This window comes from Homalodisca vitripennis, chromosome 7 (assembly GCF_021130785.1).
Source record: "Homalodisca vitripennis isolate AUS2020 chromosome 7, UT_GWSS_2.1, whole genome shotgun sequence".
Lineage (NCBI taxonomy): Eukaryota > Metazoa > Arthropoda > Insecta > Hemiptera > Cicadellidae > Homalodisca > Homalodisca vitripennis.
In genome coordinates, this window is record NC_060213.1 from 122,506,399 (window position 1) to 122,530,322 (window position 23,924).

At 35.8% G+C, this 23,924-nt stretch overlaps 1 protein-coding gene across 1 annotated transcript; it reads left to right on the forward strand.

The window, feature by feature from the left end:
- Window positions 1-796: 796 nt before the first annotated feature.
- On the forward strand, window positions 797-23,575 carry LOC124366247. The gene is made up of 6 exons (XM_046822641.1): window positions 797-3,083; window positions 6,698-6,908; window positions 9,219-9,372; window positions 15,266-15,345; window positions 17,527-17,670; window positions 22,769-23,575. Exons 1-6 carry the CDS (start codon window positions 1,814-1,816, stop codon window positions 23,004-23,006), a joined length of 2,097 nt encoding a protein of 698 aa, XP_046678597.1. The 5' UTR covers window positions 797-1,813; the 3' UTR covers window positions 23,007-23,575.
- The last annotated feature ends 349 nt before the right edge of the window (window positions 23,576-23,924 follow it).

Consider the following 23,924-nt stretch of genomic DNA (forward strand, 5'->3'; position numbering starts at 1 on the left):
TGGCGAGGAATGGAGGAATGGCACGGCAAGAATGATGATGATGATGATGATGTCATGGCTAAAATAGTTATGGAAAACAATCCAGCAGATGTGAAGCATCAAATATTCTTTCCACTGTACAAATGCATGCTGAGTATATTTTACCCTCCTTATGCTACCAGACTCATACTCTAACCAGTTTTTTCAGAAAATTTTACTAGGGTCCGGGACCTCAGGAGACCTAGACCGGGCCTCGCTAAACCTCTGTTTGAAGGGACTATGTTGACGAACGGCGTGTCACGGTGACGGTGGCGGGGCCTGGCCAAATAACTTTTCCAGAGTCCGCCCACTGTATTATTTTTATATTTATGCGCAATTAATGTGTTTTACAATAGTATAAAATATAAAATTAAAATAAATGTTTTCGTGTAAAATATATATTGCACTCTATTTTCCTAATACAATGTAGATAACACCACCTACTTATAGATACCTGTAATTAATAAACTTTTACAAATTTAGAATCAGTTAGGCTCAACATTTTCATCATACTATTTGTTTGGTCAAATAGAATACCAGATATGTAGCGGTTAACTTTGAGTCTATTGTACTTTAATTACACATTAATTACTTTTGGCATGTCTATGTTTTAATGTAAGGGCTGCTTGTGGTATAGAAGGTAAAAATATTGTGATTCATGTAAACCCTTATTTTAATTGTACCTCAGTAATGCCTCTTAACAGCATGGCTTGTCTTTAATTCAGTTGCTTAGTTTTAAGGGTATAAACTTAAGAGATAATCTTTAAAAAATTTGTTTTACTACCTGACAAAATTCTGTAAAGCTAATTTTTGTATGGATTGTTGTATCTAGTTTACAGTTAAAAGTTATAAATATTGAATGGTGCTGTTTGTTTCCTGTAGTGCTGTGGTAACTGTTGTTTTTGTTTCCTGTTCATTATGTATTTTAATTGTGTGCACGCATAAATGTTCATGTTTGAACACGTTAATCCTCAGCAAGCTTACAATCGTGTTAAGATCAATAATAGTGGCCTACTTTATTTATTAAAGCCCCAAATTCAAAACTGGGTCTTTTTGGAATCGCAGTTAAGTTGGGAGATGACAATCTCTCATTTCTAAAAAATGTCATTTACTTCATGATGTTCGATTGCTACCGAATTGTCAGACAGTAGCTGAAGAGTTTCAGAATCTACTAGCAGAATGATCAGACACAGCTTGTATAGACAATGGCTCTCATCATTTTTCATTACTGCTGCTGTGCTTGCATGTAGAGAACAAAGTTTCTTTTTAAGAGTAACTTTACCTAGTAAAGAATCTACTAAAATGTTTGCTAAGAAAGCTCCCCAAATTTAATTTCAGAGTTGTTCCTTGTCATTATGATAAGATCTCCAACTTGGTAAGCCAAGAATATTAAGAGATGTACTTTAAACCAGAGTTAAAATATATTCATAATTTCTCTACATTTACCATTAACATGGTTGACATATGTGAGCAAAATTGCTAATACCGTGTTAAATGTTCTCCAGATATAAAGACAAGTGTCCCAGAAACGCTTAATTTGTTTTCAGTATATAGACCAACAAATTGTATTTCCAACATTGGATGGAATGGATCTTTTCCTGTGTTGGATCTTTTGCTGAAATGTGTTTTTGTTTATAGGGACTTCTGGTGAAGTAGTAGTTTGTTGGTCTATGGACAAAGGTCTTGTATTTTACATCTGTCTGTGAAACTGGCATTGAATGTTAATAAGAACATGTTAATGGTTAAAAGATGTTTCTGTACATATACATTCATGATTTAATTTTGTTGTAGAGACATGTGGCCTGAAACATTGGAAGATGGAAAAGGAGGAGAAACCGTTGTTGAAAATATTGGTCTTGCAACAGTATACAACAATGATCAAAGTACTTTGTATCAATCAAATTCAGGACTTCACTCGTCCACCTCTTATTTGGCTAATGGTATCGGAAGTGACAAAGAACTTCCTGAAGAATCTCCAGTAGATATTGCTAATGGTACCCTGACTATAGATTTCAATGCCAAGGATTCTGAAATTGATCATTTTTCTCCAACAGTTCATTTGATTGACAACAACGAACCAACTGGAAAAAATATCTCTGTCAAATTGAGTGGAAGAGATTCAAAGAGCACTTCACAAAGTGATTCGTACAATCCATCTGAAACAAGATGGGATGTTGTTAACCATTCCCAACCCATATCCTACGGTGGCATGACGGGACCACACCCTCAACCCATGGACTATAACGTTGGAGTCCAGCAATTTCATTATGGTGCTCCGATGGGCCCACATCCCCAACCTGTAGACTATATGTACCCTCAACCTCAACCGGGTAACTTTGTGCCTTTCTACCCACAGGGAATGTTAGGTCCCGCGGTTCAGGAGATGTCTTTTGGTCCTCCGCCTTTGTATATACCACCACCTCTCCCAATGCATGGAGATCTTCAAGAGATGCCATTACAATTTGGTCCACAGCCTTCTTCAATGGTACAATCGCAAATGCAAACGACAAACTTGTCTATTCAGGAAAACTTACCGGTACCCCCAGGTCTCACTCCAGTTGATGTCTATCAATCACCTGAGATTAGTAATAAAGAATCAGCTACATCTCAAAGAGATTCAAGGGATGAGTTGACCCACCAGAAAAGATCTGATAGTCAAGATTTGGCAAAGGACGACTCACGAAAGAAGATATCCGATGAAAAAACAGCTCACAAAACATCTCCAGGGAAAAGTCATCGAAGAGAATCATTAAAAGGAGGGAATAGGAAGGAATCACCTGTAGGGAATAGGACAGGCAGAGGTCGTCAAAGATCACCAGTAAGGAGAGATGTTAGAAGATTTTCGCCTGAAAGAGATCGCCGGAGAGTATCACCCAGAAGAAGAAGCTTCTCTCCGGAAAGACGTAGATCACCAGACAGAATGAGAGAAAGGAGATCTTTTAGATCTAGAGAGTCTCCAGTTAGAGAAAGATGTTCTGAATTTTCAAGAGACAGACAAGATGATTATCATAGGCAGAGAAGAAGGTCCATTTCAAGATCCCCAAGGAGATCACCATTACCTTACCGTAAGTAATTAGAGAAATTTATTTTCTTTGTCTTCTATCTTAATAATTTTACGTTAGATTACTTGGAAGGTAGCATAATTGTAATGAACTAACATTGCAAAAATTTTACGTTCAGTTCTGAAAAGATAACTCTAAACTTTCTTTTAGTCCTTAGGAAGTTTAACCCATTGGCCTACTAGTTTTTCTGGTGCTGCATGGACCTTAACTAGCAATTAATTTTGCTGAAAGTATAAAGGTTTCGTATAATTTTTATAGAAAACCTAACTAATTAAGTTATTACCATGGTTATTTTACCATCATGTTTCTAAGAAACTAGGCTACATTTTACAATTATAAAATTAATTTTTATTTAGTTTTAAATTTACTAATAATGTTAAATATAACAAAAATGTTGGGTTTTTATGTAAAAAAACTTTAGTTCTAATTTTTTCACTATTAAAATGATTTATTGTCTAAAAACTGAATATATATTATTGTTCAGTAACTCTTTGTTCATGAAAAAAAAACTATATTCAAATTTGTATTTGAACATTTATTATTTAAAAAAATTATATTTGAGTACTCATCAAGTGCAGTTTTCCCATCAGTTTGCACAGGTTGCAGATTTTGTAGCATTCACACACAATTTGCATATAAAAACACAGAACTACACTAAAAAATACACTGTAAAAAAAAAAAATAAAATAAAAAAAAAAAAAATAAATAAAAAAAAAATAAAACTTCACAAACAAACGGCAAACAACGTTGTTTCTATTTTGCAGGCTAGCCTTTAGCCTTGCAACAAAACAAAATTTTACAGAATATCACAAATAAATATTTAAATGGATTTTATAAAACTACTGTAATAAACTTTCGATAATATTGTCTGAAGTGCTAGCTGTAATTTTAGACGTAACATAATCCTAGTATCAACACAAAATAAGCAAGGTAATACATTACAATTATTGAAAAAAGTAATATTTTTCTGCCATAGTTGGCACACCTGAACTCACCAACAACTCAAAAGGTCTGCAGAAAGCGTATTGGCATACCATTTAACGGAAAAACTGTAAATACTTTAAATAGTACATCACAACTTCACCAGATCGTGCTGCGCACGTGAGTCCAGGTTTGGTCCGTGCATCACTGCACGTGGTATATACGTGAGTCTAGGCCAATGGGTTAAGAGTCTCAAGTTTTCGGATTCAGTGTAAAATATTTGAAATAGTGTTTCCACCAGGATATTTCAAATCAATTTCAGTGGGTTTATTTAACTCATAGACTAGCATTTAAATAGGGTTTTAACTCATATAATAGTCTGCTACTACTTTTTTTATCTATGGGGTGAGGAAATTTCTACCAGATTCTTATGGAGGGGGTGGGGGTGGGGGTGGTCACAAGCCCTTTGTGACTTCCACAGGCATGTAGGGCCCACTAAAACTTTTCCCCATGTTCCTATTGGCCAAAACTGGGACTGACTTTATTGCATTACTTCAGCATTACTGTATTTTTCCTGCTGATTTTTGTTACATTCTTTCTTCCTCTGTTATCCTTTTAAAGATCTCCAACACCATCTTTGTCATATCTCAGTGGCATTTTCCCTCCAGCATTCTATAAACTATATTGTTCCTTGTGAGATTCCAATAGCTGAAAACATTGTCTCCTAACTTCACCCAATATCTTTATCAGAAAAGCTATACAGAATGCTCAGGTGTGTCTTCCTCATGGCAGAAAATACATTCTGCTGTTTCTGCCTTCTGTATTTTGAACACGTATTTTTGAAATGCTCCATACTCCGATATAAACATGTGAGACTAACTTTTATAAGAGTTTCCAGTTGGGTGAAAGTCTTTATGGTTAGTACCCTATTAAATTCTATTGCTGAGTATTTTTTATTAAATTTTAATAATGCATGTTTAAACTAGCTCTTTTTAATTATTTGTGTGGTGTTATTATTGTTAATTTATTACTCTTGTAATCTTGTTATTTATTTACTTTACTTATTTATTGTATGTAATTTTAACCATACTTATAGTTTAATATTTTTAATGCAAATTTACTTATCTAGTCTAATTATCGTAGCACCTTACAATAGTTTTTATTATTGTATTCTACATTTGACGAGACTCATTGCATGTATTGTGTATGGTCAATAAATAATCTTGGATCTATACTTTCTTTAATTTTTAAACTTTGTGCTTGTTAACCTTTTTTTATACCAGTAGACGAGGATAAGTCTCAATCCTCAAAATGTAATGTTCTTCTATATTTGTAACATACCCTCATCAAAATCATCAGTTGATCCTTCTTTTTTTGCTTCCCTACCATACTGTCTTATTAATATCATCAAGCGAATTCACTCTTCTCCTTTGGAATGAGAAAGTCCCACAGTCATATAACTTTGGGATTTTAACTTTACCTTCTCCTCTTCAGCATTTTCTGTCGTGGTGGACTTGGCAGCATTTTGTATTCCTGCTGTTGTAGAAAGTAGCTGTTTGTTGTCGTCCCCCCTCCCCAGAATTCAAGGGGCAATCCTCGGAAAATATAGGGTGAGATACCCCAAAGGCATGTTTGGTTTGAAGTGAAGTTATCTCCCTTATCCCAATTATTAGTGTTTTATAACAAAGAGAATTTTTTTTCTTTTTCCTGAGAGAAAGAGCCGATTGTCCCCGCACTTAGTCCTCAAAGGACCTTTGCGCCTCCCTTACTTATATTTGTATCCTCAGAATCTGAGACTTTACAGAAGCTGATCAGATTTGAGGGCTCCTGTTCTCTGATGTCTTTGGGGCTGAGGAGATATGCGCCTAGGAGTCTTTTCCGAATTTTAGATATGGCAGGACAATTTAGCCAAATATGCTCCGCTGATTCCTCTTCTTCTCCGCAGAGTCTGCATCCTCATAAAATATAGGGTGAGATAACCCGAAGGCATGTTTGGTTTGAAGTTATCTCCCTTATCCCAAGTAGTAGTGTTTATGACAAGGAGAGAATACTTCAGGCCTCTTCTCCATTCCTCCTGACCGTGGTGGGGATAATAGTCTGTTACTGTAAACTCTTGTGTTAATCGTGTTAAATTATAGAAGGCCTGCTAATAATTGCTCAGCATGGGGAATTAAACCTGAACATTTTGGCACAACCATTGATCAATAATGCTTTATTTGAACTGAAGTTTAGACATTTTTAAGATAGACAGTAAAAGTGCCTTTAATCCGACAGAAGATATGTTTTGATCAGGTTAAAATTGTATAGGTTAAAGATTTTTATTTGGGATATTGTAAGGAATGCCTTTAAACAGTTTTGTATTTGAAGTCAATATTTTTTAAAGAGATTATTTCTGTTTTTACAATGCTGAAAATAAAAACTTCAGGTTTATTTCAACAGGCGCTGTACTTTTAGATAGAAATTTTCTAAGTGAAATATCCTCATGAGAAGTTTAACACACTATGATATATTGATATATTTTAAATTAAACCATTGGTATTTTTTAATCATATTTTATTGTTAACCTGGTAATTGTTATTGTCTGCTAAACAATATATACTTGTAACTGTTAGAGAGTATGAACACAATAAATACAAGCCTGTCATTTTTCCTGTTTGTGTTTAAAAACAATAAAACTTCTTGATTCTTGATTCCAGGTGATGAAATGCACGTACAACGCAGCATAAGTCCAACCCCGTACTTCCGAGATCTGTGGCAGAATATCGGTGGACTTGGCATGAACATCGTCATGTTCAGGTATGTTCGGCGGAATAGTAAGGTGGAGACTGACCCCATTGCCTTGTTGAATGCCACCCGTGCCCTCGACTTTGCTATCGACTTTGACTTCATCGTTGAGCAGATATCAATGTGAGTACCTCATTTTGTTGCTATAGTCAAACATTAGATCTCTGGTTTGGACTACTTTTACGGGTTAGTTTTGAAAAATTGAACATCAGTTTAACACTTTTTACCTTGGGCACTTATCCCTTCACAGTTTGTGATGTAATATTACATTCATAGATATATTATTACTAAACTAATCCTGTGTAAAGTAATAGCTGTAATTACTTATAACGATAATGATTGGCGTGCTCGATATATAATAATATCATTTGTGTGTTATTTTGATTGCGAATTAAATCCTAAGTACTTCTAACACCATTTAAAATATATTTGGATACAATAAGAATTAACAAAGATATGATGGTTTTAGTAAACTAATGTTTATTTATGCCTGATCAGGGGTTTCAGTACTTAAAGGGTTAGAGAATTAAATACTTCTACTTTGGCAATGAATATTTATTGTTGCCAATACAAATAGATCTTTGGTGACAAGATCCATGGATCGTTTCATGCCAGCCATAGAGTTAAATTCTAGCCTTAAAAGTATTTGTGCACAATTATAATTTCCATTATATTTAATGGAGTGAATATTAAATTTACTCTTGAGTTTTTGTCTTAAGAAATTTTGAGATTTAAATTAATTGTGAACATTTAGACAGTGGTTCTGCAAAGGGAATTTTTACTTTTGTCAATTTTTTTTGAGTAATGAACATTTTCTAAAGATCAGTCTGCGATAGTTCACTGATTCTAAACTTAGTAGAGAGAGTTGAAACCTTTTCCTTTATACAAGTTGTAGATGTATTTTGAAACCACTTACCATACCAAGCATCCGGGAGTTATTGTAGATTTTGACCTCTCTTGGAAGAACCATGTCGAAACCCCCTGTAAAAAACTCAGCAGTTCATTGTATGCAATGATTTTGACAATGGTTTCTCGCTATGTCCTGGCAGTGAGTTCGTCTTTTTATAGAAATGGACTTCAAAGACTTGCTGCTGTCAACCAAGACAATACCAGATTTGCAAATAACCACAATCTTCCACTCCAATGCACATCATTGTACACCAAGAAACCAGCATATGCCGGTGCCAAGTTTTACAACCTTGTCCCAGATGAGTTGAGGAACAACCATGATCTCAGATTCTGTTTCAAAAATAGCTTGTTAACGACCATTCTACACAGTACATGAGTTCTTGTCCTGGAGAAACTTTGACAAATACATTTAATTGTAGTAATAATACTTGTTTATTTAACCCATTGCGCTCGAAAGGCCAGCAGCACTGGCCACATCAAGGTTGCAGACAGCTTGTGTTAGTTTTGCTGTAGTTTGTCCTCACAACTCGTATGGCCAGTACAGATGGCTGCACTACTTTAACTGACAGCTTGGGGACCATATTAAATTTGTTGTTTACATCCCCAGATCGGAATTATTTTTCAATTTCCTCTGCGTTATTTGTATAGTGATTTACAATGTTTAAAGAAGAAATGAAAAATAATTTAAATCTCATTTTTAATGAATCTTTCTAATAAAAAGATAAACATACATTTGAGAAATTTAACTTTTATGCATATGTTGTTCACAAAGATATGTAAATAAAATGTTATAAGGTAGGCCATTACAGTTATGTTATACTCAGACATGAGCTATTTTACATTTTTATCAGTCTTTACATTTTTTTTACGGAATAAGATTTTTTTTAAATACATACCTATGTGCAGTCAAGAATAGTTAGCACATGTCTTCTAGTAAAGTGTTGTAGGTTTCTATCCCTTCTATCACTTCAGTGTATAGGCCCACTATGTGTCATTCGTCTTATTTGCACAGTCAATGTTTAGGGAAGAATTATAGGCTAATTAAAAATTTACTGCTTTACTTAAAAATTATGTTAAAATATAGGTGGTTGATAGGTTTCAGCGCCCACCATTCATTATAAAACAAAGTCAATATTAGAAAATAACTGCTATGTTTAGTGGTCAGTGGTGCTGGTTTCACGAGCTATGGACTTATTGTATCTTGGCCAGTACAGCTAGACATATGAGCTGAGGTAACATTACGGCAAATATTAATCTGCGCTTCCAACAAAATGGCGGCGGCCAGTACAGCTGGCCATATGAGCTCCAAGGACAAATTATAAATGCTGCCTTCGAGTGCTTAGGGTTAATATATTAATTGTAATAATATAACTTTGTTCATGTAAAAATGTGAAATGTAATGTAGCTTTTTTGACGTCTTTCAAATCATAATGATTTAGAATAAAGTTATTCTCTCTCTCACAATGAATCTGGTGTGGACAGAAAGGCGGCTTAGATTGGTGTTGAGAATTGTATTTATTCCAGAGACGAGTGGGGTGTGTCGGTCTATCTGATGACGGACACTGGCAGGCCACAGATCCTGGTGGGAGAAGGACGGGGAGTGACAGCACAAGAGGCCAGGATGAGAGCAGCCCACCACGCTGTAGACACAGTACAGAAGGCCTGCTATGTCATTGAGGTGAGTTTACTTACGATATAGTAACCTAATCTAAGTGGAAGAGGAAGTGAGTCATACGGCAGTGGCACTTTCAAGCATTTCACGGAAACAGCTGTAAGATTGCGTCTTCTGTGCAGTGGCGAACAAACATCAACTTGTTGAGTTAGCCGTTAGACTCTCGGGAAAAGTTCGTGGATAACCGAAACCTGCGGATACGGAGGGATCACTTTATTTTACATAGTGTAGACGATTTGTTGGATCAGTGTTTTTGAGTACTCAGATTTATATTAAGGATTTTTAAATTTATAAACAATGTTTAATTATTTTGAGATTGAAATGAAATGAAATGAAAGGAAATGAAATGAAATGAAAAATGCCTTTATTTACAGAGGCGAAGTTAGGACTTAAAAGTCCTCTCTACCACTTAACCTCCAAAAAAAAAAAACAAAACAAAGTAAAATATTATCATACCTATTACAACATTGTAATTGACACTTAAAACTAAATCACTTTAATAATTAATTACATAATTGGATGTAACATAATAATGTATATATATAAATTATAATTAAAATTAACCATTTAGATTAAACTCTAACATAAATCTCTTTACAGGCAACTAATAAAACTATCCTATCCTCATCAGCTTTCATTCCCCATCCACACAACTCACATACAGTTACCACAAGTGTGACCACAAGAACCACCAACAGTCACTCCCGCCGAGTCCGCAGCAGAAAGGCCCGAACCTCCGCCCCAAAGCGATCGCGCTTGTCAATAGTTCTGATGTTGTCTGGGAGAGCGTTCCACAATCGACATGCGGAAACAGTGAAAGATTTATTATATAAGGTTGTCCTATGAATTGGAGTTGATAATAAAGATGCACCCCTACGAGTTCTACGTGCACTAATATCAGACATAAAAACGAAACTTTGGGCCAAATAACTTGGACAACCATTGTGGATTAGTGCGTGCAACAGACTAAGTACATGAAGATCTCTAAGTTCTTTGGATTTTAATAGGGATAATTGCTCAAAAATAAGGAGATACGTGATCATCACGTCGTAAGTTGAAAATAAACCGAATACAATAATTCTGTGCACGCTGAATTTTACTAGAAAGGTCAACAGTCATGTCATTGATCACCACGTCACAGTAATTGAAGTGAGGTAAAACTAGAGTTTTCACCAACATCACTCTAACATCCAACGGCAAGTATTGTGCAAATCGCTTGAGGCCATGTATACAGGCAAAAACCCTATTACAAATTTGTGACACCTGATCAGCCCATCCCAGGTTTTTGTTGATAGTTATTCCCAGGTTTTTTACTTTTTCATTGTAAACTATTTCTTTATTGTTCAGTATCAGTCTTGGAGGCAGTATTAATGTCAATTTTAGTAATAAGCCTTTTATAGCCTATTAAAATACAGTTAGTCTTGGTTTCATTAAGTTTCAGTCCATGTCTGCAAGTCCTGTAAGCTATTGAATCAATATCAGAGTTCATTACCTGTACACAAGTGTCCATCTCATTAGGTGAAAAGTGGCGGTAAAATTTGTAAATCGTCAGCGTACAGATGGAACTTTGAGTGTCGGATGCTAGTAGTTATGTCATTAATGTAGAGTGTAAAAAGAAGTGGTCCAAGTACAGAACCCTGAGGCACCCCTCGGGTGACAGGTTTCCACTCGGAGCACCCATTGGTCAGTCTTGACACGCTGCTGTCGCTCGGAGAGGATATGACCCCACCCACCTGACACAACCATCAGAGAAACCATACCTCATCAATTTGATCAGTAAAAGAGGGTGATACACGCAGTCGAAGGCCTTGGAAAAAATCGAATAGAGTCAAAATTGTAGCTTGTCGCTTGTCCATAGCAAGTCTTATATCTTCTGTGATTTTTTAAAAGGGCTGTGGCAGTACTGTGGTGAGGGCGAAACCCAGATTGAAATACCGACAAAATATTGCCACTGTCAATAAAACGGGAGAAATTGTTGGTGGGACTATTCTTTCTAAACACTTGGATAGCGCAGGCAGTATACTAATAGGTCTTAAATCAGATGGAGCTTTAGGGGAAGAACACTTATTTAAGGGACGGATTTGAGCTCTCTTCCATATATCTGGAAAAGTTGAGGACATTAAAGATTTATTAAATATTGCAGTAATAACTGGGAGGGGTGACTGCAGAGTGCTCTTAATGAACTTGATTGGAATGTTGTCGGCCCCGACTGCATGGCTAGACATCCTCAATGACCGCCCTGAACACCTCAGCCTCAGTCACCGGAGTGAAAGAAAACTGATGAACAGGTCTGTCAAGCGGAGAAGAAGGCCTCTAGCTCTATGACATAATCACGAGCACGGGACAGATCAATGGGGACGTTAGCAAAAAAGTTATTGATTATATTTGGATTTAAATGGGTTTTGTTGGTCACCATCAGATTTGCCCACTCCCAGCTCTTTCAGTTTCGTCCATAGGGTTTTAGTTGTTTGTTTCTGAGAAAGAGAATTGTAGTAAAATCTAATTTTAGAATTTCTAATTTGTTGCTGTGTCTGATTTCTCAGTCTTTTATATCTAAGCTCCAATCGTGCTGATTCTTTGTTCGCTTAGCCTTGCGGAAAGCAGTGTCTCTCTGTCTTTGCAGATGGCGAATAAAGTCAGTAATCCAGGGAGCAGGCTTTTTTTGTTACACGTTTGAAGACTATTGGAGCATGTTAATCAAACAATTGAAGAATTAGGAAATTAAATTGAAAAAACCATATCATTCACGTCATCAGAAAATAGTATTTCATGCCAAGAAATATTGGAAGTATCGAAAAGCAGAAGGTCAAGATCAATGTTTTTGTAGTTTCTGTTATTTAATAAACTTTGGTTTGGGTTTGGGGAGAAGAAGTTTGTAGATGCAAAAATATCAAATCATGTTTTGAAAGTCCAGGGGCAGGCAGTTGTCCATGGTGCGCAATGAGGGTCGGGTCACCGACAGCAATTATGTCCAGCCAGGTGTCGGCAGCGGCAGTATGGTGAGTGGCATGAAGTGGTAGTATAGTCATGTTACAAGAAAAAAACAAGTCGGATAAAAAGGTTTGATCGTAGGTAACTGGTCCAAGTAAATCAGTGTTAAAGTCCCCCATCACAATAACATGACTGCAGCGAGCCAAGAGGTTTAAGAAGTTCATGTTCGAATTCAGCAAGATAGCCAAGGTTAGGAGCTCTGTAACAGACGGCAACTAAGATGTGTGATCTGTTAACACTGACATCTAGAAACATATATTCTGGGGCGTCCAGCTCTGGATGTGTCCAGATGATAGAAGAATAGAAGCAGGAAGGTGAGACTTGACATAAACGGCGACACACCTCCGCCACCCTTATGTAGACGGTCATTCCTGAACAAGGAGTATCCGTCAACTCAACAGCCCTGTCACTCAAAGAAGGTTTGAGCCAAGTCTCAGAAACTAGAATTAAATCAAAACTGTGAAGAGCAAAATATAGTTCTGAAATCGTCAATATGACAAAAAAGCGATTGAGCATTAACGTGATGCTGCCTTAAGAAAATTATCGTAGGGAGAAAGTGTTCGGCAGATAATTTGTGAGAGAGGGAGAGCGCTATCGCCCGGGGGCGGGACCATCAGCCGGGGACCCCAGCCCGACAGCGCGGGCAGTGAGCGGCAGGCGACTCCGACAGACACGAAATTGTGGGTAACCCTAGCATACAATATACATTCTCACATACATTCGTAAAACATTGTAAATTTACACAAGATGCACACTTAAACTTACGGCTAATCATGACACTGACAAGGTATCGGCAAGATACTTACTTGAATAACATATTAAATTTTGAAACAAATAAGCAATATGTAAACATAAAAATTTATTTCTACTTATAATAAAAAAAATTAAATAATAATAATCAGAACTGTAAAATATTTGAAGAAGAAATATACACATACCTACTCACATATACATACATACACATATATACACATATACATAAACACACATACGTACATGTGCACATAAACCTAAACTACAATATGTAGTAAAAGGAATTATGAAACACTTGTTTTCAAAAGAAACATGAAATGTACAATTATTTGCTAAAAAAGTAATAATAATAATAATTATTAAACAGCACTATGCTGTGTTTTATACGAAACTAAAAATATATATCTGAGCTTAAAACAAACTAAATTAAATCATTGGTAAATTAGTAATTGGAATATAAAACTGCATATTTAAGTAAATGATCATAAACAATATATAATATATATACACACACACACACACATACATATATACACATACATACATACACATACACATGTGCGCGCGCATACATACATCATAAAGTGTTGTAAATTGACAAAATAAGTGTATTACTATACTGTAGCTTGAATAAAATACTTGAGTATGGAATTTGTTTAAAGTAAGATAAAATTAGAAACTTTAGATTTAAATTGTAGTGCAAGCATTATTGGTGAAAAATTTATATTTACAGTCAAAGAACCTGAATTTAAGGCATTTAACATTAAAAAATAAAGATATATATAAATATTTATGTATACCTATGCTTTGTGAAAAAATAATAAACTGGAAAAAAATAAATAGTAATTTAGCATTTGTAACTAAAACTAAAACTTTATTGCCAAATTATAAATAAAAGCGGAAAAAGAAATAAAACTTACAACTAGTTAACGCTGGCGAGACGCCTGCGCCGAGGTCAGCTCTGCCAATCTTGTCGCCGCGCCTTTGTTGCCGTGTCGGTCGACCCACAGAACTCTCCCCGTCCAGGGTCCAAGTACTCCTCGGTCCATGTTGTGTGACTGCTGCTGGCCCTATAGACCTCCATCCGGCGCGCGCAGTCAGGTCTTCTCGGATGGAGATACCGGACCCTTTAAGGTTCTTCTTGGCCGAGAATGCTCGTTGACGCTGACGATAGCTGGTGAACCGCACTATGATAGGGCGGTGCCGTTTCACTCCGTCAGCCGCTGGACGGGGTTGCTGACCGACGCGGTGGCTTCTGCTGATGGACTCCGGTGGCAGCTCAACCCCCAACTTGTCCCGACACAACTCCTCCACCAACTTGTCCGTGTCCTCACCAACAGTCTCCTCGATTCCGAAAATCCGCAGGTTGTCGCGCCGCTGGTATTGTTCCAGATCGTCCGTCCTTTCCCCCCAACCTACTGTCCAGCTCAGTTACCACAGCTGTCAAGTTGGTCACCTCATCTCGCAGTTTTCTCACTTCTTCATTGACGGCCGTAAGGGCTTGCACGCACCGCCACTTCAACAACGGTCCTTATTTCTTCGGACATCCGCGAGACAAGTTTGCCGATAATATCCTCGCCCGACAGAAAGTTGTTTACACAACGCTCAACAAGCGCCGGGTCAAGCAGTTGGGTCGTCTTATCAGCTGGCATTGTTGGTGTGTTGACAGGACTAGATGCAGAACGACGTGTGGACAGCGATCGTTGGAGAACTGGCTTCCTATCAGATGTAGATAGCGCGACCGCCTTGCCCTTTGATCCCGATCGTAACTGCGGTGGAGACCGGAACATTAACCTTAAAATTAAACTGAACTAAAAAGGATATGATATTGAAAGTTAATAAATGCTGAATTGAAAGAAACTATTATGAACTGGATGAATATTGATTAAAATACCTCAAACTGATAAATTTTATATCTGATTAATTAAACAATACCAACTGAAATTAGACAAAACTAAGGAGCCGATCAAACGCGTGTGTTATCCTGTCAGTGTCATCCCCTCTTCCTGAGTGAGTAAGTAGCAGTGTGTAAATAAAAAAAATTCTTACAGTTTTAAAGAAACTCATATATAAAGAAACTCACTTAGTATATGTAAAAATACACTATTAAATATATAAGTTATACGTTTTCATTTGAATTGTTAATGTGTTTCAGCCAAATTATCGATACTTTGCTGAAGGAGATGTGCCCGAGTTCATATCAAGGAAATATCCTTTGAAAACTCATATATACGAGTAAGTAGTACGATACAATTAGAATACATGTATACTATTATGTAAAAATCTAATGGTATCTCTATGTGTGCTAGTGTGTGTGTTACTCAGTCATGTAAAAACTTTTAGACTGATTGTACTGAAATTTTACATGGACATTCTTAGGGTCTCTGGCTTATTCCAGGTAGGCTTATTCCTATTTCGAAAATTCCTTAGGGTTACATCCCACTGGTCTCTAAAGTTGAAAAAATCTCATAAAAGATACATAATAGCAAAAAAAATTGAAAGTCTGTTAAATGTAATTAACTGTTATGTTTAAACCTTGTTTTAAGACAGCACAACTATGTGTTCAATTAATTTCACTATTATTATAAATTTGTTTATATTTACTGTCTTGAAAGCAAAGAGTAGGTACGATAGTAACAAAACTTTATTTCTAGAATTCTGTTGAGCACAGTTTATCCAGATAAGAAAATTTTAGGTTTTAGGAAATATATACTTTCAACTGCAAGTTTTGGCAAATATTAAGAATGTAATGCTATTTCAGTACTGTAATTCAGTTATAAAAGACAAAGTTACAAACTTTTACTATAAATCTATAGAATATTATAAACCCCATTTTGGTTGTCTTTTGACAGGTGTAGGCTTCTTAGTCCTCTCAAGAATGTAGGCAGGAAAAAAAATTTTGTTGGGGGGGGGAGGTCCAGACAACTGACATTTTCCTACAGTGGACAGAGAGTAAAGCCCCATTTTGTTCCATAAAAAGTTCTTGACCCTCTTCTTTGTTGAGAACTATCTTTCAGCAGTACATGTTAGTACAGAAACAATTGAAAATTGGTGGGGGGGGGGGGGTCAGAACCCCTTCATAGACACTTCTCGCTTTGAAGTAGGCTTCTCAGACTGATATATTTATATATGTTTTCTTGATCGGGGAAACAAGGTAAAATAAAAAATGGTACAACAAAAATTCTCAGACCGGAGTAAATTGTACTGGCCATAAATATACACTTTTTGACAAATTTTCTTGATCGTGGCAACAAAGACTAGCATTGCGTGTGACGCCACGAGTAACTGAAACTTTTTATTAATTAATTTAATGCAACAGTTTCTTTTGGTAAAGTGAGGAAGTTCTATTTCAAAATTCTTAACCCTTTGGGAAAGACACTCCCATTGGTTATGTACCGAGCTGTCCCAGTCTGCCGAGCCACGTGCTGGTTAAGTCTTTCTACGTAGTTTCCTCTACTAAGAAGATAAATACATTTCAGTTTTTTTTTTTGTTACTGGCTGCACTAAATTGATCACCTGTATGTCGGAATGTTTTATCATGGTTTTCATTTGTCAGCTTCTAAATGCGAGAAGGTATATTTGTTTAGTTGTGAGATTGATCACAATGGATGTAAAAGACTGTGGGATTATGTTGTTGCTTTTTTATTAGACAGTGATGATGAGTGCAACTCTGATATCAGTGATAGTGGTGGAAGTGTGGAAGATGTAATTATTTTCCGTGATCAAAAATCATTTGCGGTTTGTGGGTGGAATGAGAACTTGAACATCAAGATGGAGGTTATTATTTGGATTACTTTCCAATTGTACAGTATATATAACTAAATGTAATGTACTTGTATGTACTGTTAATAAAATAATACAGAATTTCTTAGTAAACAAGGAGTTTCAGTAAATGTCCTTCAAAATTATAAAAATACATTCATTAATCATAATGTTTTTCTGTATTTTATTTTTGAGTTTATTATTGTAGATACATGCATGAAAATTGTTATTTATGTATCAAACATTGTCACATGTTAAAGTTAGTAAAAAGTAACTAAAAAATAATAAATGTTTTAAAAAATATAACAAATTTACTAAATTAAAAATGTTTTTAATTAATAATTTTATTAAAAATACGGCCTCTGGTATATTCAATGAAGATTTTAGTGCAAACAGTGGTAAAAAAATTAATACTCTATCTTTTATGAATTTTGTTTTAGAAAATTCTCACCAGTCTTTCACTTTTGTCCAATTTAATTTCTGCTATCGTTACTGCAGAGGCCTCAATAAATTGTTTTGTAATTGGTTATTATCTGGTATACAAAAAATTTTAATTCAAAGTTTACGTTAGGAATAATTTGCCTGATGATCTGCATGCTCCAGTTTTAGGACGTGGCTTCAACAGCTGTTCTGAGTGTTCTTTATGTCTTGCAGGATAATCCAGAACTTGGACCACAGTAAGTCATTGAACAGGTCTACGGTCCATTTGATTATGCGCATGTTTCGTTCGTCAGACTTGGAGGACATTTTCTTCCTTGCCACCGACTTCTCCTATAGAGAGAGAGCTCTTGTTATCGAGTAAGTTATGTTAGTGATCTGTAAGTACTCTGAAATAACGATTCTCAGGAGGAAACCCAGTTAGTTTTTGTAAATTTAAAGTTAGCCTGTACCCTCTTAACCTTATTTTGATGTAAAGCATGTGTATTAAAAGTATTGAAAATTCTTGTTGTAATAATTGATTTAATTTATTTGTTTAAATGTCATATATAGTAAATATGCTGTGAAACTAGTACAACTTCTTGCTCATAATGAGAGCTGTCTATATACTCATTTTATGATTCAAACTTCGAATCGTCTTAAATGTCAATGCATACCTCCAGTTTTTACGAGTTGATAAATATTGCAATTAAGAATTGGGTGCTGTTTTTGCTGAGAATTGAACCAAAGAAAAGTAGAATCAAGTAATGAATAAGTAGGGATAAAATAAATATTGAATTGAACTAGCATTGATGAATGATTTTTTTATAAAAAGTGATACTGGAGTAGCGAGAATGTATTATTAACATGTTCACGACGACGTGTACTCCAAAGGGTATACAGGATCTTTCACAACTGCCGTTGTGTACCCGATCTGGTACACACCAGGTTTTTGTAAAGTTATGCACGCGATGGAGTAGACAATAGACAATAGACAAATTCTTTATTAACATAACATCGAGAAATGCAATGGCGTCAATTTTATATAGGTATTTTCCTTCAGTGAATGTGTTCTTCATTCTTCCTCCAGTCCAGGAACTCATCAATGGAGTAAAATGGTCGGTCGATGAGCCAGTTGGTCAGGGCTGTCTTCAACTTCTTCACGTTCAGCATCTTTAGATCTTCTGGTAGGAGGTTAAAGAGTTTCCTCCCCATGTAGGATGGTTTCCTCTCATATGATGCAGTGTGATGTAGAGGGAGGTGAAAGTTTGATGCATGACGAGTGTTGTGTGTGTGTATATCAAGGCCTCGTTGAAGCTGTTCGATCGTTACATACAATATGACTTCTTTTATGTATAGGCCGATGATTGTTAACACATTTGTAGTTTTGAAGACCTTTCTGCAGCTCTCCCTTGGGCCAAGGCCGGCCATAATCCTGATTGCTCTCTTCTGGAGAAGTAGAATTCGATTAAGGTTTCCTGCTGTTGTGCCTCCCCAAACCGCAAGGCCATATCGTAAGTGAGACTCGAACAATGCATGGTAGGCAGTTTTTGTTGTGGCATCGTCACTGGCGAGGTTAACTCTTTTTAAAATGTACAAGCAGGAGTTCAATTTTTTGGAGAGTGCGTCAACATGATTGTTCCAGGATAGTGCATTGTCGATAGTCATTCCTAGGAATTTGGTCTGGCTTTCTATTGATACTTCTGGTAGTTCTGGGACTTCCTCCTGTCTTCTCCCAAAAGTACACGTTGCTATGCATTTCATTATTGCGTTTACTATTGTGTATCCCGTCAGGCACACAACTGCTTACTTTTTAAGGTTAATACATTTTTTTAGGTACCCCTCGGGGTGCACAGAGAAAAATTGAAAAAATCATAATGAAATAATTGTTTTTTGTAAAAATTGCAACCCCTACATACCTTTCTCGTCATACTTGTAAATCGTTGATGTGTAAAAACTGATTACGATTTTTTGCCATTACTATTAAAAAATTCAAAGGCAAATAAAAAATTCCGGAAAAAACGCTGACGTTGTGAACGTGTTAATTAATCCTATATCAGAATAATTTAGTATACTTTCAGGTAATTTAAGTCTCCATTTACAATGGTAGAATTATAATCGTAACAGGACCGTTAGAGGTTTTTGTTATTATTAAGTGCAACAGAATGTTTTTTATTTGCAATATGTTTTCCTCCAGAGAAAGAAACTGGAAATGTATAATAATAATTGAGTAGTATAAGAATATAAATTCTAATTTTGTTCTCAAAATTTTAATCTATAAATATTTATTAGTCAATTGAATTAATGGATAACTTATTAGCTGAGTGTTAGTAAAACCTGTCACTCTAAAGGCTGTGAAAATTTTATTTCAGCTATCTGTCTGTCTGCATGAAATCTCGAGAATAAATAACGTATAGACATGAAATCGTGCATGAAGCTTCATTTCTACATGAGCACATGAACAACATCATGTTCGATAATGGTGAATTTCACTCACTCCAGCAAAAAAAAAAAAAAAAAAAAAAAACATAAATATATTTGGGCATATATGGGTGGGTTTTTTTTTGGCTTTTTGGGGGTTAGGGGCAGGGGATTTCTGAATATTACCCATGCTTATCCATGGTCCTCATGGGTAATCATGATGGCAATGAAAATATTTGAGAGTAAATATAAATACTTTTAAAACAAACTGAGTACAAGAATATGAGATTTTATCATGTCTGTGATGTATTATTTTAAGAGGGAAAGAGACAAGAGTGTCCGTACGTAGTCCTGAAAGGACCTTGGCGCCTCCCTTACTTAATATTTAGGCCCTCAGAATCTAAGGCTTTTACAGGAGCCTGTAAGATTTGGGAGCTCCTGATCTCTAATATCCTTACAGCTGAGAAGATAAGCCCCTAGGAAGTCCCTCCTGATTTTTCATATGGCAGGGCAGGTTAGCCATACATGTTCCGCTAATTCTTCTGCTTCTCCTCGGAGTGTGCATTCATCAGTCTGGCTTAGACCCACCTTCATCAGATGTTTCTTAAGAGGGCCATGTCCTGTCAACATCCCTAATACTAGTCATATACCCTCTTTACTTTGTTCAAGGAGTGCTGACCATCCTTTTGCATAAGGATAGATACAAATTTTGGATTGCCTAAGTCTTGAGTCCTTTCTCCAGGTTAAGGATCTAATCCTCTGTTCCCAATCTTTTACTGGAGCTTTCCTGTAGGAGAAGGCTACTCCACTTATTATCTTCCCATTATTATCGATCAGGCTGTTTTGAACTTATTGGATCATTTATTACTCACTCAATTTCTTTTGAATCTACCTTTACCCATCAGGATAATCTCCTCTCATAAACCTGACTTAGTGATGGGATTATTGACTAGTGACTAGTCGACTATCTTCAAACATCGACTAGACTAGTTGTAAAAACTAGTCAACTAGTTTTGACATGCAATATTTTGTAAGAAGTCTGATATCTTGAATAAAACAAAACAGTCAGTCATCTGTTCCTTTTGATAGACTTTTTTCCTATTATTTAGCGAGTAACAAATGAAAGAAAAAGTAGACTTTTCCCAGAAAATGTTAATAACATCTTGTTTTTACATATTAATGTGAACTCAAATCTAATTCAAGCTAGAGAAGTGAGTAGTCCACTGGAATTGTTTTTAACTTTAAACTCACATTAAATATGTGTTCCTTAGTATATTGAAATAGTCTAGTTTTCTTTAAGTTACCAACTGTATAACTACATATTAGCTAAATAATATATTGCAAACTTATTAACAAAACATGATACTGAATTGAATTAAATTGAAAATCTCTTTATTCATTGAATATACATTTTGTGTACATTGAAAAGCGTCATAAAAATTACTTAACTAATATACCTTTAAACTAAGAGGTTATAATATAATAAAATACTCTAATCCTATAGTCAATCTAATTAAAAATGGCCCAATAATTGCAGTTTTAGCCATAACACAGGTTAATTAAAAAAAAAATACCTAAAAAATTGTTAACAATATTAAAAAAAAATTAAAAAGAGACATTTTAAAACTATGGAAATTTAACAATAACAATTAATAATAGTATATTTCAGTAATCAACAATAAGTTAGCAACAATAATTTAAATAAATAGACAAAACAATTCAAACAAATACATAAACAAAAATTGATATGTTGATGCAGTCGATTTGCGTAACAAGCACGTAGTAATTTTATGGGATGCTATGACGGTTTTTATGAATGAATACAATCACTATTAGCCAGTAATCAAGTTACTAGTTTTGTATATGGAATGTATAAATGACTAGTTGTCAATCAACTAATTTCAATACTTATCTTTTTATTACACTGTAATAGAGGAAAATAGTAAAATACTACTTTGCAAATCCGAAATCAACACACTAGCCAATCTATTACATTACTACGACTAGTCAAATCGACCGACTAGTCGACTACCTTGCATTAGACGAATAAACTAACTATTCGACTAGCCGATTATCCCATGACCAACCTGACTTCTACCGTACTTGATTTATTTCCCCCTGCTTTCATAGAAACACATATAGCCTAAAGAAATGAGCTGTATACTTAATATTTTACCTGGATCCTCTGTGAAGCCTGTCACACAGCACGTGATCTGGCGTACTCCTAACTTGTTAAATAACATATTGAGTGAGTTAGAACTCTTTTTTTTCTCTTAGGAGAAGAAGCTTTGAAATTGCACCTAGTCCTATAAAGACGTTTGCACTGCTTCTGAAGTGACAAGATATTAAGGATGGGTAAGGTTGGGGGTAGGGGCCCCTCTTATCGAGATCCATGAGGAAGAATTAAGGGCACTAATCTCAAAGTCATGTCCCCTCAGAAGTAGGGGAGGCCAGCTCTTAACCAGCCTCTCCAGTCAAAGCAGGCAGGGGGTGGCACACTCTTGTTGAGGCTAGCAAGAACCTCTGATACTGATCGCGAGAGAAAAGAAGAGACCTGGATTCTGGCCTATCTGAAATTTGCAGGCGCTACTACTAGTATGTTGCCGCGCCTTGTTTCGTAATTCCATTATTGTTTCACTGTTCCATTGCTATGATAATCAATTCGCAGGGTTGGCTGTGGGGCGAAGCGCCTGAAATTACCGCGCGGCAACACACTAGTACACAGCTGTGCGCCGGCACGGGCCAGGTCTCTTCATTTCTCTCGCCATCAGTACTTAGGGAACGAAGCCCACCAACTCCAACAGTCATCTCCTGTAGTAGACTAGACCTATCGAATTGCCCTTGCACCCCAGAATCTCTACATTTGCAGTTAGTGATGTGCCACTCCTGGACATCCATAGGGTTGCCCAGATTTAAGCGACATATCGGATTTGCTGTGCCCAGTGGTAGGTTCAACTGGAAGGTATAAACCAGCCAGAAGTGATCCCTTGCTGGGGGAGTTAGAACTTTAGATTAAGCTTATTCTCAGTGTTTTTGTTCATGGTGTTTTCTGCGATAGGGTTGCTGACGAGCTAGAGCTGTGGTGGCGACTGTTTGGATCAAGAGAACTGGAAGTGCCAGAAGATGATATTTCCATGCAGCACATATGTGTGTACAAGGAACGTGATGCTCTGTCCCTAGTCCATCAACTACAAGAGAATGGCGGCTCCAATCTCAAGTACACGCTGCTAGATCCACGGGAGTCGCGCATTACGGACAGACACGCAGCTCGTGGTTCGTTTACGGAAGAATTTTAATTTTCACAGTGGCTTGTTTCACAATACAGTTGGAATGTTTTTAGTTACTTTCATAGGTTATAATGAAAGTCCAAATTGAATAATAATTAAACATTTTATCGATTTATGTCTCCGTACAGACTTTGGATGGATTTGGCAGTGTTAATCAAGAAGACCAATTTTTTTTATATTAAACTGGGATTTTTAAAATTATTTTATGATTTTGCTATTTAAGACAAGAAACATTTGCACAAAACTAATCCATTTCACAAATTTATTTAAAACAATTTAAATTATAAATTACGCGAGTGATAAAACAACACTAACATAATAAGAAAAAAGTTAAAATAATACTGCTTAAAATGAGAAGTATTTCCTTCCAGCAGTTGTACAATTATGTGCCCAGGGATTACAAAACGGCATAAATTGAATTTGTGCTTCACACACCATTCTATGGATATAATTAAAAATGTTTCATTCAAAACTGAAAACAAGCTTTCATTAATTGCAGCCAGAGTGCACAGTGGGACCTTTCAAACGTATTGTTTCCTGTAGAATATTCCATTTTGTAAATAAAGCTATTGTGATAATTGTGTTTTAATTATCCGTAACTGCGGTCTTACAATTGTAATTGATAAATGTTATTAAATGTTTTATATTACTTTGTATTGTGTTCTCCTTTACGATTTTCTGTTAATCAACAAAAAATATAGTGTACATTTGAAGCACTTGGTTTTTGAACACACTTTGTTTAACTATTGAGAAGTACGTTAAGGATTTTTGTTTTAAGTTTGTTTCAAACAATGGAAGGATTGTGAAGGAAACATTTATTTTTTGCATCACTGAACGATCAGTTTACTGAAAATTACTTAAATTCAGATGAAGGATATTAAACAGTATCAGACTATTGGTATGGTAAATTGAATGGAAACTAATTTA